This window comes from Vespa crabro, chromosome 2 (assembly GCF_910589235.1).
Source record: "Vespa crabro chromosome 2, iyVesCrab1.2, whole genome shotgun sequence".
Classification (NCBI taxonomy): Eukaryota; Metazoa; Arthropoda; class Insecta; order Hymenoptera; family Vespidae; genus Vespa; species Vespa crabro.
The window spans coordinates 22126973-22143763 of NC_060956.1; the positions used below are offsets into that span (position 1 = coordinate 22126973).

A 16791-nucleotide genomic window follows, 5' to 3' on the forward strand; every position below is an offset into this window, starting at 1 on the left:
ACCACTTTTTGCACAAACCACACGGAAAATTTTTTCGCATGTCGAAGGATTTACTCGGCCTGAATTTTCACGAGCCGTCTGTTCCTCTTTTTTGTCGCAAGCGTCTACTTTGCCTTTCATCTTTCTCTTTCTCTCTTGCATTCGTTTCCGCCCACACAATCCAAGTATACAAATACTTTCTCGTCGTGCCGTCGGCGACAAACGAAAATTGGTCGAACCTTGGAAATCTTGGCCCAAGAAACACAAGAAACATGAGATCGCTCTCTCTCTCTCTCTCTCTCTCTCTCTCTCTCTCTCTCTCTATCTATCTGTCTCTCCCTCTCTATCTATCTGTCTCTCCTTCTCCCCTTTTCAGGTACTCGACCATCCCTTTCTTCGCTACCGTTACACCTATAGAAAAAATATTTGAGAACGAAGCGAAGAGTGCTTCCACTCGACGCTTCGAGAAAATGCTGCCCTCTTTTCAAAAATGTCTTATATCATCTTTTAATTTGTGCTAGTTTTAACGCGAAAAATTTTGAAAGATTTTCCACTTTAATGAGTACATACATTTATTTTACATAAGTCGAAGCAATACTATCGTTTCCGTTTGATAATCTCTATACACGCTATATTTAGAAATGAAACGCATAGGTATACATTGTGCATTTGAATGAAAATTCATTCAACGAGTATATTGATTTTTTCCCGATTGATTTTTAAAGCTTGAAGCATCGAGTAATGTTTTTAAAAAGAAAAGAAAAGAAAAAAGAAAATCCCCAGATAGAGCTGATTAAAGAGCAAAGTTTCGACTGAACGATAGATATATGGTTGGCAATCAATGGTGGAACTTAATAACGTCCAAATGATTTTCACGAATGCACATAGAAACAGATATATCTACGAGACACGGTTAGTCTAATACAGATGCGCAAAGTTCTTTCTTTTTTTTTTTTTTTTTTTTTTTGACAATAAACGTACGTAGGTAAGAGCCAGAAGAAGGGACAGGGCTCTCCTCTTCGCGTTTAGCTCCCTCCGATCGTGGAAATTCGTTTCTTCTATACTCATCCTTCTTCGGTTGAAACGATTCTTTTGGAAATGGAATAAATGGCACGACTTCGGGTCCGGAACCCCGAAACACGCCGGCTGCTGTCCCTGAAGAAGGTTCCCATGGAAACCATTGGCGTGGATGCCGGCTTTTCTAATCTTTTCCTAAGCCAAAATTGTGGCATGACGCCACGGACAGCATGCACCATCTAATATCGATCGGTACGCATTTACGAGGGGGTAAGAGAGCGAGAAAGCTCTCTTATTCTCTCTCTCTCTCTCTCTCTCTCTAGTGGTCTCACTCTTCATCGTGCCGGATTCTGCAAGAGAAAAAAGAAAAAGAGTGCAGCCTCCAGGCCAGAGCATGTCGAGGTTAGCGGTATACATGACTCCTCCGCGTAGTAGTTTAAAGCTCTCTTCTTCTTCTTCAAAAAAAAAAAAAAAAAAAAAAAAAAAAAAAAAAAAAAAAAAAAACTCGCGACCGACAGCTGTGCAAATGTTGATACGCCCTCGTTGAAAATCTACGAGTTTCGTTCCGGTGACCCCGTAGAACCGACCTGGTGCGTCGAGTATCGCGCTTATAGGCACCTGCCCTCTTCTTCTCTCCTTTCTTTCATTTTTTTTTTCGACCTATCCTTTTGTTCTTCAGAATTCGAAATTATCCAATGAAAGTGTCATTTCTCGTCAACTCATCAACGAACGAACGTAGCAGGGTGTGTTCGACGACATCATTGCCAATTTCTATCGATCGGCCCAGAAAATGATATAAAAATTCTAATATCTAAAAGAAATTCTAGAATCGAAAAACTTGGGGAAATTTATATTTCTTTCTAAGATGCATGAGTATCGTTTGTCGTGCGTACGTACGTACGTATGTACGTACGTAGGAGAAAGGAAGGAGTGAATGGAAGAACAATGAAAACACCGCGTCACCGTTTATCGTACGAGAGATAGCGGGAGTTCTCGCGTACAATATATCGAACTCGCGATTCTTCGTAGCGCGCGCGTAATCGTCAATTAATTATTGATCGTCGAAGAGCCGACGACCGATTGTCGCTAATCGCGCGGTATTGCGATTAACACGCAAAGAACGTGTACGTACGTGTGTTCTACATTACGTGTACCTTTTGAGAAGGCACTTTCGAAGCGAATCTAACTCGACTCGCTCGCATTTAATTATTTCAATAAAATACATATCCTACGATCGCGTAGATAATCACGTACTCTCTTCGTCAACGATATTCGAATTTGATTTTTCTGATCCGATCGTTTTCGATATAATCGACATATTGTACGTATCCATGCAAGTCGCGTAAAGAAGGTAACCTTTGTTACTCGCAAACGGGTAATATTCTCGATTCATTGACCTCTTAATGTATTCTTTAACGATGCATCGAATGATGTCATATCGTGGAAGAGACAGTGTCTACTAATACTAACGTTCACGCTTACGCGTATACGCGACTACGTAGATGTTATTCGTATGGATTGTAACGATTTAAAATACTATTTGTATTCTCAAGTTTCTATCTCAACGCGATGCTCTCTCGTATTCTTCATTCGTCGATTCTAAAATTCCAGGAAAAAGATAAAAATCGGCTAAGGACTCGAACATTTTACAATACGAATAAGTATTGTAGATATATCGTTGTAATAATCAACGATCGATGTTCTTTGGATGATTCACTGTTAGGTCAATACCTCGTACCGAGGAGACCTCTCCTCTTTTTTCTTCTCCCCTTTCCCACGTTTCCCTTTTCTTTGAGGTGAGAGCAAAAGAGCGATATAGAAGGGGCGGGGAGAAGGAGAGGGAGAGGGAGAGAGAGAAAGAGAGAGAAAGGAGAGAAGGGCTCGTTTCTACGAGCGAGATCGATAAGCCACGCGTGCCTCACGTATGTGCGTGCTATACAACAATGACAACGACGCCGACGACGATGAGAAGGGATCGACGCTCGAGGGTGAACGACAAAGAGGGTTGGGCGACGTCGTTGAGTAAGCCTGTCCTACGTATACACGAATAATTAATTCGATCTTCGATATGTCCACCCTTCGGAATCAACGCTTTGTCTTCGATCTGCTCGTTCCTTTTTTATTTTTTTCCTTCGGACGACTCGTAAAGAATTTTCTTTCGGTTTTTTTACGAAAATTCGTACGTATATATTCCGAGACACGTCGAGAGACCGGAAAAACGAGTTTTTTTCTTTCTCTTCGTCGTTCTCATTTTCTTTTCTCTCTATCTCTCTTTCTCCCCCCACCCACCGCCCCCTTCATGTGTCCTTCTCGCTGCGCCTCCTAGATGAGTCACGATGATAATGCTAGAAAAAATGGGTGGAGCGTCAGACGGAAAATGGTCCGTTATATGCGAGAAGGTACGCTGTACGCGCGCATTCTCGTCACCCTGTACATCGTTCGACCATTCTCGGTCGATACAGAACAGAGGGACTGGCAAAGGCTTTGCTGAAGATATTAACCCCCTCAATCGAACGTTGCTCGTCTCTAGCGTTGCTGACCGAACGAAAAATAAATATATAAAGTTTAGAAAGATGAAATTGGTTTGACAATTTACTCTTATCTTTTTTTTTTCTTTTCGAAAAAAAAAAGAAACGAGACTGATCATATTCAAAGTCGACCATGTTTTAAAATCGGCAAACCGTCTAGACTCTTTCTCTCTCTCTCTCTCTCTCTCTCTAAACCTAGTTTATTAATTTCACGATAATATACTCTCGTCTCTTAATTCGTTTATTATACACTATCAAGATTTATAAATCTCTGAACGATAAGCGTTAATTCAACGATAAATAAATTAATTAGAAAGTTCTCCTCGATAGTTTTCTGCGATAATACGAATAAACGAAAGTTTCACAGAGCTCCAGCTTGAGAATATTTCTCAAGGCGGAACGTATAACTCCATCCATCGATGAGTTGTGAAAGGTGACATTTTCTTTATGCTCAAACATATAGAGACATCGTAGCAATTTATATTTGCTTTGAAGTATCTTTCATTTTTTTGCGCAATTCGACTATAATAGATATAGAAATAATCCTTTTAACAAAATCTAATTTTATCTATAGAACACCGACAGAGAAAAACGTTCGCGTATGCGAACGACCGAAAATATTTTTCAAACGATTTAAGGATTTAATTAAAAATTCGACTCGAATAAGATATGTCCCGTGGTTTTACTTTTTTTAACTCAATCTGTTCTCTCTTTCAAAACAAATCTCTTTACGAGCAAATTTATACAAAATGATTTCTCTCGATTAGATTTTGCACTGAAATAAACGTTTATAAAAAGTCAAAGCGTGTCGACTAAATTCTTTTATCGGGCCGATTAATATAATTCTAAGATAGACTTAAAATTTTAACGGATTTTTAGATCGAGCGACTTGTATGGATCGTACAAATTTTCGAGTAATACCGACGATCTATGAGGTAAAAATGAATGAGCCGACGAGTTGCCATTAACGTTCCGACGACGTGGCCAGAGTAACTCGACGCATTTTACGGTTTACGATTGTAAATATGCACAAGCCTCGTAGATATACAGACGTGAATGTGCACTCTCCCTCTTTCTCCCTCTCTCTCTCTGTCTTTGTCTGTCTCTCTCTCTCTCTCTCTCTCCCCCTGTCTTTCTCGCTCCAGTACCCATTACTTTACCTTGGTTGTTTCCCTCTCCCTCTTTCAAAGCTGTCCACTACGATAATCGGTATCGCGTAGCACGTGTATATACCGGGTGACGGATAAAAATAATTTACGATGAAAAATTTCGTGGCTCTGTTGCGACCTTGCGAAACGTCTTTTCGTTCGATTTCTTTCTTCGTAATCGATCTCTCGATTTCGCGAGTGAGATCCTTCTCGCAGGATCGCTCGGCAAAAAGATGAGCGTGACCAAACGCGTTACATAATTATAACGGTGACCTTATTTCTTTTAAACGAAATTCACAAATTCTCATTTCCTCTCTGATCGATGGAAAAATCGTAACTCTTTCGTACACGATAATTCGAGAAGATAGACATACTCTTGATACTCTTATTCAGCGAAACACGTTAGTTACGTAAACGTTTGAGAATTCTAAAGTCGGAATTTTATCAAACACTCGCGTTTATTTAACGAAATAAACGAACGAAATCTTTTCGGGTCCAACCTTTCTCTGATCGAGAATTGTTCTCGTTGCGTAAGGGTACATAATAAAATTTACTTTAATTTCCGATTACGTCCGAGTGGATTGGGAATCCTTATCGATGACGGGAGGCAGATAGACGAATAATAATCTTATGAAAATTTCTTTCCCCGACAATTTTCCTAGTACCGTGATAATAAATAATTAACGATTCGTCGATACCGTACGTTGCGTTTATCTTTCTATCATTATCGAGAAATACGCGCGTATCCGCGAGGTATAAATTTGTTTCGCGCGTCTCCGTGCGAGCGTTAGCCCGACGGAATAACAAATCGGCTCTCGCGTTTTATCGGTGATTAAGAGTCGATACGTCGTCATGTAGGCGCGAGCGGAGCAATGGACGACGAAGCCGCGGCGAGTCGTGAAAACAATTACACCCGTCGCTGGTCACGGAGCAGAAACAGGAAACCCTAGTCGTGCGATGGAACTCGAAGTTGGTGCTCGCTCGCTGCTCCTCCCTCCCTCTTAGTCGAGATTTTTTTCGCACGATCGTCGTTTTAGACTGCCGACTTTAAGTTCTATCGCGTTTAATCGTTATTCCTTTATCAATTTCGCAAATCACTTTTCACCCCATTCTCGTTTATCGTTCTAGAAAGTAGCCTTGATTATTTTTTTTCGCTGATCGAATACGTACGTATAGCGTATAGCGTATTTGACGTTTATCGAAATGGATCTTGTCATTGACGTTTTGACGTTTAATTAATTAAATTGAATGGAAAATAAACACGGCTTCTATATCTATCTATATTGCGTTGTATACTCTTTCGTTGCTCCGCTGCGTAATTTATTCGTCGCGTGTCAGCGGAGCTCTTATTCGAGATTTTTGAATTTAACGTTTCGAACTGTTTGTTTTATATAAACGACGAGCATCTGAAACGAGTTTATCGGTCGTTGGTAAAAGCGATTGAGAGAGAGAGAAAGAGGGGGGGGTGGGGGGAAGGATGAAGAAAAGTAGCATAGGAAGGCGAACAAAGGAGAACTCGCTGCTCGTCGTCTGGTCGGTCGAGAGAAGAGAGGCCCCTTCTAGGGCCTCGAATTACGTCGGCTTCTCGAGGTTTCCGAAGGTTTTATGCTTCTGGCGAAATAGGAGGGTGGGGGGGGGGGAGGGGAACGAGACTGCCGATGCGGGCCCAAAACGAGAGTGGATCTTTCCTGAAAGGAAGGACTACGATCCAGAAGATCTGTGCTTTTGCGTCTTTTCTCTCGGTCGCACATTGAACCAAGTCCAAACCGGTATTTCTTACTTATGGAGAATTTACGTCGGTAAAATATTATTAAAGAATGGTAAGAGTTTCGTTTTAGGAAAAAGAAAACGGGTACCTTCAAGATATTAGAGAAATGTAAAGGAAACGAGCCGTACAACGTTTTAGGAGGGTCTATACGACTGGTAGGGTAGGGTAGGTTGGTTAGGCCAGATCGATAGCCGCCCTTTTCGAGCCCTTCGATGTCAGAAGAGAGAAAAAGCGAAACGAGCACGCAGGCTTTTCGTTTTTTCTTCGGCTCAAGGCGCGCACAGCTGATACGAGCGAACACGCGGGAACACAGAGGGTTTCTCCTCTCGAACAACAGAGCCCCGATTTTAGGGTTGCGCGCGTACCCGATGTTTTTTAACCGCGCGCGTGCTTCGAGGTCAGGAGAGTGTCGGTAATGGCTCGACGTTAATCGATCGACCGCTTCGTTGGGGTCGACGATGACGTCCAGTCGACGACGACGCGGAGGTTAGATGTCCTCGACCGATCGTCCTTATTTGTCGACGTTCCTTACGGTCCGAGCGATACTAAATGACGTTTGTCTTTTATACTCGTAGGAGAAGGACCATCCGAGCTTTTTCTTTCGTTCGCTCGAGATAAAGATGAAAGGATGGATAGATAAACAGCGAAAACTATAAAATATAAAGCAACTTGGATCGTCAAAGTTCTTCTCTCGAGTTTTCTTATACCGCACTGTACATCTCCGCTCTCTAACGGCAGAGAAGAGTTTGAGGTAGGTCGATCGGCGGAGTGACTCACCCTTCGGCCTCTCGAGTGGCCGTCGTCGAGAGAGGCACTTTGGCCGGAGTGCCTTCTTCCATGGTGGCCAGCACGTCCCATTATATCCGCCGTGGCTCGTTAATATCGTGACATCCAATATCGTGTAATTATAATCGAACGTCGTTCTTCGTATTACTTTTTTCCTGGCTATATACATATCTCCCTCTCTCTCCCTCTCTCTTTCTCCAATTATTCGTTTACCTTTGGATCGTCGAAACGAGTAATCGTTACACTACGACGTTATCCAAGACGTCGTTTCTTTTAACGCATTGTTATCTTCGTATAAAAATTTATTTATATTTCTCGTATTCTTCAAGTTCGTCGATAAGATACGCACTTTGTAAGCTCACGTAAACGCGTTCGACATGCGCTCAGAGGTAAAAATAACTAAGTCAAAGTCGTAATTTAATCCTTGGTTGCGCGTCGCGACGTCTTACAAGTTACGCTCGTCTTTTCGGGGCTATGAGAATACGCGTTGGAATTTGTAACCGTGTAAAGATTTAGGACCCTTTTAGATCTTATTTGATTCGTTCGATCGGTTCGTATCGTACGCCATCTTACGAGTATTCTCACGCGATCAATGAATTTTCAAGCGAATATTTTTCGATGAGATTCTAAGCGTCCTATTTCTATAATAAGCTACTCGTTTTCCAAAGATAAACCATTAATCTGGCAGGACTCGAAGGAGTCACGAACAATCTTCTTCGTTCCATCTCCATAATACTCGACGAGTAAAGAAAGAAGAAAAGAGAGAGAGAGAGAGAGAGAGGGGGTGGGGGGGAAATCACTTATTTTTTCGTTCCCTTGTAAAAAGACACCAGCGACCGATTCTAGCTCGGACTCGTTTTCAAGGAAAAACAACGTTCTGTCACAATCTGGATTTTCTATCGCTAGACCTTGGAAGACCCTTGCTCGCACGAGAACGCTTGCTCAGGGATGCATTATCGCGAAGATAGCAGGCCGGGCATGGAGTTACATATACACGCTATATCGATGATGGTCGTGGTGTCGATGTTTCGTCGGTGTAGTAGTAGCAGTACTAGCGTAGTAATAGTAGACGGTGGATGGACGGAAATGGAGAAGGCACAGAGCGTAGGAGAAAAAGGGAGAAAGAATGAGGAGGAAGAGATGGTGGGGGAGCGGGGCGGGGGTAGAGAGAAAGAGAGAAAGGAAAGAGAAGGCAGGTCGAAAGGCGAGGGACGAGCGACGTATAGGAGGAGGATGAGAGAGAAGGAGGGAGATAGGGGGGAGAATCGGAGGAGAATGAACGCAGTTGGGCGGCAGTGTCAGTGGAGTTCAATCTTAATATAGTGTGACCCCCACTGCCATTCGAAACAGTGTTGGACGCGACTGCAGCAGCGTGCACGAATCGAGAAGAGCGAGAAAGATAGATAGAGAAGCGAGCGCAGTGAACGGGTGCGTGCATTGCACCTTATTCCCCTGTCCGGCGAGTGAGCCTCGCTCGGTTATTTCAGAGACATCGGCCTCGAAGAGAGGCGCGAGTACGGGGCGTTCGAGCGTGCGCGCGAACGAACCACTATACTCACGGGACAGAGAGGAGAAAGAGAGAGAGAGAGAGAGAGAGAGAGAGAGAGATGCTCGACTGCGTCCACGTGTTCGCACGCACGCGAGATCGTTCGGCCGAGTGTCATCGATCTATTTCGAGAGGAACCTGGAATTTCTGGCTTTCTCGAGGGTCCACGAAGGAAAACAGAGAAGAAAGCAATTTTCTTAGTTACGAGAGAGAGAGAGAGAGCGAGCGAGCAAGAGAGCACATTAATATACTATTTTTACATAAATTTAATGTTTCTTTATCCGCCTCTTTGAAGTTTCATGAAAAAAAAAAAAAAAAAAAAGAAAAAAAAAAGAAAAAAAGGAAAAAGAAAAAGTAATTTATTTACTTTCTCATAAAAGTCATAAAAACGTATTCTTCCTTTTTCTCTGGTTAAATGTACGTCGCGAAGAGCGTAGAACGTTCGAGAACGATGAAAAGAGTAGAAATGCAACGATCGGATTGCGAGTAGGCGGCGAGGGATTCCAAGGATCCGACGTTCGATCGATCGGACTCTGGCGATGCCAAGACGAGCGCAAAGCGAACGTGGAGAATCGTGAAGCCGCGTTGTCCCCGCGACGACCACGTTCCCGACTTTATTGGCGTTATTGGTGTTTCCTCGGACGTTCCTCCGGCGCGCGCGAGGTCGCCCGAAGAAAGGGAGGGGGTAAAAGGAGGAGGATAGGAGGACACGTTTGGTGGGGGTACAGAGAGAAAGAGAGAGAAAGGGAGAGGGAGGGAGGGAGATAGCGACGGTGGTGCTCGGCCGTTGTATCGTGGGGGTGTTGGCCTTCAACTTGACGGCGCAGTTTCACTGACCTGCCTGAGAAACTCGTGATACCCGACGCGGCGGCTCGTGCGGCCAGCTACCAAAGAAATCTTCTGACTCGGCAAAGGATACCGCTACTTAAAGGCCCGTAAGGGCCTTAAACAAAATCTTTCTCTTTTTCGCTTTCTCCATTCTCTTTAGATATTGTTATTTTCTTTAAAAACGAACAATATCTTGTATACGAAAAATATTTAATATCGATCGAGATATTATCGCCTACTAACGAACGTCTCATATATCATTTGTGTAAAAGGAAAAACATTTAATTTTTAAACATATTTAGCCTTCGGTAGGAGGAACAAATTAAAACATCGTCGTATTTGTAAAACAGGCTTTCGGAAACGAGCGGATACCACATTGTAAAAAACGTTTAGATGCCTCCTAAGCAAACGCAAAGAACGTTGAACACGGTTCTCTTGGTGTGCGTGTTTAGGGTCTTTGATACCTGCTTTTCCTTTGTCCGTGGCCAGGATAGACGAATAGCTTGGACGTCATAGATTTTCCCTCTACGTTTACAAAACTTGTTCCTTCGAACGAATATGTACGAGTCTTGAAAACAGAGAGTCGCGATTGAAAATTTGATCGGTCGTCCGCAACGAGAAGGAGAGTCAGTCAGTCGGCCGTGGAACGAGTCGGAATTCCTTTCTCTGCTTCTTCTGCGATCGACTTTCCGTCGAAGCTGAGCGACCCTTGCCGGCGAATCCTCGGAAACGAGAGAGAGAGAGAGAGAGAGAGAGAGAGCGAGAGAGAGAGCGAGAGAGAGAGCGAGCGAGCGAGCGAGCAAGCTTGTTTCGTTCCAAAGCGGTCGTTGGGTGTAGAGGCCGTAATTAAAGCAAAGCCCCGAACAGATGGCCCGCGGGTTCCTGTCCCTTTCAAACGAATTTTTCTTCGAAAATCCTCGCCTACCGAGGACTTCCCGGAAAGTACAGTAGCTGCAAAAATTGACAGTAGACGACGTTAAATTAATATTAAACAATAATGACAAAAAATAAAGACATCAATCGTCCTAAGCAACGTGACTCAAAATGAATGCTGCATCGACACTTTATTCTTTCTTTTTTTTATTCTTTCTTCCTTCAAAGAAAGAGTGTTTCTCTAAGGCATGCCTATGCTCGATGCACGCAGTGCATGGCGCCGTCGTGTAATGCAGTCTCCGACTATAGAAGCGTGTAACTATTGATCCTGCGGCCTTTAGAGAGAAGCTACCGCCCTGCTGTCGGCGCCACCGTTGCTTCTGCAGATTTTAGCAACGTCACTTGAAAGTGTGACGCGTCGTGAGAATGATTTGCCTTAATATTCGCCCTGCATGTCGAACGACCGATCGTCCGCTACGCGGATGACACGCGTCTTTAAAAAAAAAGTAACAAGTATAGAGAGAAGATTACGCTATTCAAAGCTCTTAGCGTTATAATTTAATATGCTTAGTGAAAGATATTAGGATTAAGTATTGGTTCTAATACTTCTCTGCGATCGATAAAAGTAATTACAAAAGTAAAATCTCTGTAATAAAGCTCTCTAAAATCGAAAGAGAAGAGAGAGAGAGAGAGAGAGAGAGAGAGAGAGAGAGAGAGAAATAAGCTTCTTCTGGAGACACTCTCTTTGCGTTCTTCCTCTTTGGTCCCTCCGAGAAGACGGACAAAGGCAAAAGAGTCTTACGTTTTCTTCGGCGACCCCTCTCTCTTTCCACGGACACGCGTACACATTCATGCACTTACGTACGAAAGAACGATGCAACAGACAGTCGGACATGTGCACACGTACACGTTCTCCTCTCTCTCTCTCTCTCTCCCTCCCCGTCTCACCTCACCTTGGCCGCGGCCCTTCAACCGTCTACGACCCACGCCCCACCTCTTCTTTCTGCATCCTAGTAGCCACCACCATCTCTGCCATGCCACGCCACGCCACGCCATACCACGCCATACCACACCATACCACACCATCGTCGTCACCATCGACCACGAGGAAAGCAACCTTCCTCTCCTCTTTATTCTCTTCATCTTACTCCAGCACCTTTTTCTTCTTTTCCTTCGCAGGTCTTCGATCTTTGGAGTCTACCTGCGACCCACGTGCGCGCGTACGATTCTCCACCTGCCCTTCCTTCCTTCCTTCCTTCTTTTCATTTGCATGTCAAGTTATTTAGCAATCGACGCCCGCTTGGCCATAGGGGAATTACGCAAAACTCGGGAAAAAATCTTTTAGAAACACTCGCTCTATGCAATTTTGTGATCTAAAATCGTTAAAGCGTGCAACAAAAATCCTTTCCTCATATTCTTCTTTCTCTTTTATCGTTACGTTTCATCAATTGAGAAGACGACTATCTCGCAAACCTAGCATGCGTCCGTTTCGACGATCGAGAGAGAATTTTATTTACGACCCATACAACCCCATACGAGTAGTTGATATTTAAGGATGAGAACCGGTCGATAGATAGGGTTAGAGAAAATGCGACGAGTTCTATAAATAAATGTGATCGATGTATCCCGAAACAAGATTTATACTCCTCCTAATCTAAGAAGGTGCTCGTGTTATCACGTAATTTCCTTTTTGTCTCGCGACAAGTAATAAATCGAATAATCGAAGAAAGTTCGGAATACGTTCTTCCCATTGGATGACTGATCGAGAAAACCACACAAGTAATTAGCGAATGTATCTGCACAAATGATTTGCAAGTGATCATAAACCAAGTTAGAACAAGGACGATATAAGTTGATTTATCGTTAAAAATCTTTTGTTTCGTCCCAAGGAGAGATTATAATGAAACGTTGAAATCGGTTCAAAGGATTTATCACGTACGTGAAATATTTTTTCATTTCGACGACAACGCGAGTAATATTTTCGTGACCATTCAAACGACGGTCTAATTAGATTAAAAAAAAAAAGGCTAGTTGATTAGCGATCTCTCGGTAATTACGCTTTAAACGAGACGATCGACCTCGAGCAACTCTCCCTTTTTCTCTCTCCCTTGCGCGTTTTAGCAACTATGTAAGAGTCCCTTTCTCGTAGTTAAACCGCGACCAATCATGGTTGTGTTTCGCATCGGCTCGTATCGATGTTAAGATTATGCTGCAGCATGTGGCCCCGAAGAGACGAGGACGTCCGTGACATTGTCGCGTTATGCAAGGACTCCTCGCCGAGGGCGCCATTCGACTCGGAGCAGACGTGCGTGACGAGCGTGGAAGGACACGCGTCTAATAGTCAGTCGCGCGTCTGTCGAACTTGTCTTTCACGAAGAGTTCCGAGAGACAAGAGACGCGATACGTGCTTTATACGACGAGAGAACGAAACATTTTCGTCGTTAGCCGCTACACAACCATAGAATATTTTGGATTTTCGAGAGAGAGAGAGAGAGAGAGAACTTGGTTCGAGATAAAAGGTGACGCCTTCTCGGTCTCTCTTCAGTCGTCGGCACACAGAAGGAGAGAGTGAACTGAATGAAAGAGTATGTGTGCGTGTTTGCGTGCGTGCGTGCGTGCATGCATGCGTACGTGTGTGTATGCGTGCGAGAAAGAGAGAGGGAGGAGGGAGGAAAGGTGAGAGAGAAGAGTGGTTCACCTGCATTGCTAGCATTGCGCCGGCTCAAGGCCAGAGTCTGAGAGAGAGAGAGAGAGAGAGAGAGAGCAGAACGGGTCGAGAGCTCCTCCTTCGTCTTCTGCTTCTTCTTATTTTCCTCCTGTTTCTCCTTTTTCTCGTTGCGTCGACGTGGCTCGTCGACGAGCCGGCCATTATTCCCTGGGCCGGGTCATTTTCTGGCTCTACCTTGAAAACGCAAAGGGTATCCTCTAACGCTCACACGATTCTTCTTCTGATTGCAGGCTGCAAGATCAAGGCTCTGCGGGCGAAAACGAACACGTACATAAAGACGCCTGTACGCGGCGAGGAGCCGGTGTTCGTGGTGACCGGACGTAAGGAGGACGTGGCGCGCGCCAAGCGCGAGATACTCTCCGCGGCGGAGCACTTTTCGCAGATCCGAGCATCGAGGAAGAGCACGTTGGGCGCGCTGCTGGGTGCACCGCCCGGTCCACCGGCCTCGGTGCCGGGACACGTGACGATCCAGGTACGAGTACCGTACAGAGTAGTAGGTCTGGTGGTAGGACCGAAGGGAGCGACGATCAAGAGGATTCAACATCAGACGCACACGTACATCGTGACGCCGAGTCGCGACAAGGAGCCTGTCTTCGAGGTTACGGGCCTCCCGGAAAGCGTGGAAGCTGCGAGACGCGAGATCGAGGGACACATCGCCCTTAGAACGGGCACCGGTCTGGCCGAGGAGGATCTCTTGGGTGCTTTGTGCCGTGGCGGCCTCGGCTCGATCCTCGGCTGTCTCGTACCACCTGGAACAACGCCCTGCAACGACTCCAATTCGAATTCGAACGACTCCAGCGGCGGCTTCTCCTCCAGCGGCAGCTGCAGCAGCTCCTCCAGCAGCTCCGGAGCACCGGGACTACACGATCTCGTAGCGATATGGGGAGCCGGCCTCGAGAGAGACGAGGGCCTCGGCGAGTCGCCCTCCTTCGAATCTCAGGCGGCCTCGGCCTCCTCCATTTGGTCATTTCCCGGCGTAGCGCTACCCTCGAGGCCCTCGCCTCCGGCATCGGCGAGTCCAGCGTCGCCGACGGATTCCCTTCTAGGAGGCGGTAGCGCCGGTGGCCGTCGCGAGTGCGTCGTATGCGGCGACAAGGAGGTCACCGCCGCCCTCGTGCCCTGTGGACACAATTTATTTTGTCTCGACTGCGGCAACAGGGTCTGCGAGAGCTCCACTCCGATGTGCCCCGTCTGCTCCAGGCCCGTTCTACAGGCGCTTCGCATCTTTTCATAAACGGCCGCGTGCGCACCCGAGCGCACCCGAGCACAGCTCCCGCACGCTAACAAGCACGACGGACGCGCACAATCTCTCAATTCCACTGCTGCCAATAATCTCTTTAACGCGCCAGGAACGTTTCGATCTTTCTGATACGTCGTCTCGTTCCCAGTGCCCGATCGGATACAACGAAGTCAGCTTTTAAGTTTTATCACGCAGACAGTAGAGAGCTAGTAAGAGAGAAAACGAGAGATAGATAGATAGATAGAGAGAGGGGGGAGAGAGAGAGAGCGAGAGAGAGAGAGAGAGAGAGAAAGAGAGAGAAATACGTAGACACTCTCATCGTCGTCGCGTCCTTCTCTTCCAGTCTTAATGCGTAGCTTTTCGCCTTCGAAAAGTATCGACTCGGTCCTACGCGTATGACCTCCTTCAAGGAACTTTGTCTCCGCTACTTCACCAACTATCGGAAAACTTTCGACGGAGAGCTTCTCTTTTTCCTTCGAACAGTTTTATTTATTCTTGACGATCTCGTCTCGGCTTCCATCCTTCTTCGAGCGTTTGAACGAAAATCGTACTCGCTCGGATCTGTTTCACGTTTCGACGAAATTTTCTTTCATTCTCAATAATATGTCGGTCGAGTTAATTAAATAAAATAAATATTTTCCGAGCGAGTTTCGCGAATCAAAGAACGCGTGAAAAACCTTTTCAATGGGACAACGATTAGTCGAATGTGTGCCATTTTAAACGCGATCACGTTCAACAGAATACTTCTTCCAGTATTTTTCAAAATCGGCAACGTGCCTTCGACGACGATATTTAAAAGAAAAAATAATAAACAACATTAACGCCAGAAATCTCGAAATGTTCGATCTCGTTCCGTCGTCGAAGGCACGCGATCGTTATTTCGAGGTTTCACGCGAAATGCTGCGTAGCTAATGGATATAATTCCGGAGAATGATCATTAAAGTTGAATACGAAGCGAAGGACGACGTGAGAGTGAAAGAGGGAGGGAGGGAGAGAGAGAGAGAGAGAGAGAGAGAGAGAGAGAGAAAGTAAGAGAGAGAACAAGAGAGAAATATATTCTACGAACGGAGAACGATGCTTACGTGTCTCTCAAAGCGCAACATAGCTCGTACGACGACTCGTAAAACGCGCTTGTTCCACCTGGCATCCCTCGCTACTAAGAGTATTATCTTACATTTATATAAGCAAAATAGCAATTAAAGTAATTATAATAATAATAATAATAATAATAATAATAATAATAATAATAATAATAACATTGATATATTAATAATAATAGTAATAATATTAATATATTAAAAATATATAAATATATGAATATATATATATATATATACATATATATATATACATATGTATATGTATATATATATATGTATGTGGTGATCCGACGAGCTCGACGATGCGCGCATGCGTGTACTCGTCGGCCTCGGCGAACGCGAATGATATTTTATTGAGATGTAGATTTTGTATTTTTCGCGCGTTTTAACGACGGGACGATGGGTGGTTCGATCGAGTTGTTACGAGCGTTCATTTAACGAATAACGATATAATAATGTAGTAATATTGATAACATTAATAATAATAACAATAATAGTAATTATAATATTTCTAGTAATAATAATAAGAATAATAATAATGAAAATAAGTTTGAGAGAAAGAGAACAACAGGAGAAAATGGAGCGTAGAGAGGTATCGTAGGCATCGACTTCCAAGCGAGCAAAAAAGTTGGGTATTCGTGATAGTGATTGAGCTTTTCAAATAAGAGAAAGAATTTTTGAAAAATGAATCACATTTTAAGCGTAGACTTGCGCATACGTAGCTTTTTTTCAAGAGGCATAATTATTATATTACAGTGCATTATATTATATAGACGTATATACGGAAACTATATGCATATAAACTTATATAGATATATACATATATAATATGTGTCACTATATTGCGCTCTCTCTCTTACTCTCTCTCTCTCTCTCTTTCTCACTCTCACTCTCTCTCTTTTTCTCTCTATCTATCCACTTATCTATCTACTTATCTATCTATCTATCGATATATATATATACCCTCTAATCCTTTGTCTCTCTCCCGCTCTCTCTCTCTCTCTCTCTCTCTCTCTCTATCTCTATCTCTAGCTCTATCTCTCTATCTCTCTCTCTAACTCTCTCCAAACAAGACGCAATCCCGTTAGGGGAAACACGAGGGCCTCTTTCGCCCTGAATCTGAATTCGTTCTTTTGATTTCGAGAGTAAACACGCGTCTTTGCGTTCTTTTTTCCGCAACTTGCTTCTTTCTTTCTGCGACTTTGCACGGAAAAGATCGAAAAAAGAAGTTCGATGCAGTCAGTTCGAAT

At 44.2% G+C, this 16791-nt stretch overlaps 1 protein-coding gene across 1 annotated transcript in view; it reads left to right on the forward strand.

Moving 5' to 3' along the window:
• Positions 1 to 16389, forward strand: part of LOC124421587 (RNA-binding protein MEX3D) — a 37977-nt gene extending 21588 nt beyond the window's left edge. The window contains exon 2 of the mRNA XM_046956947.1: positions 13432 to 16389. Within this exon, the coding sequence (XP_046812903.1) occupies positions 13432 to 14435 (1004 nt within the window). The 3' untranslated portion in view covers positions 14436 to 16389. The remainder of the gene's footprint in view (positions 1 to 13431) is intronic.
• Positions 16390 to 16791: the final 402 nt, after the last annotated feature.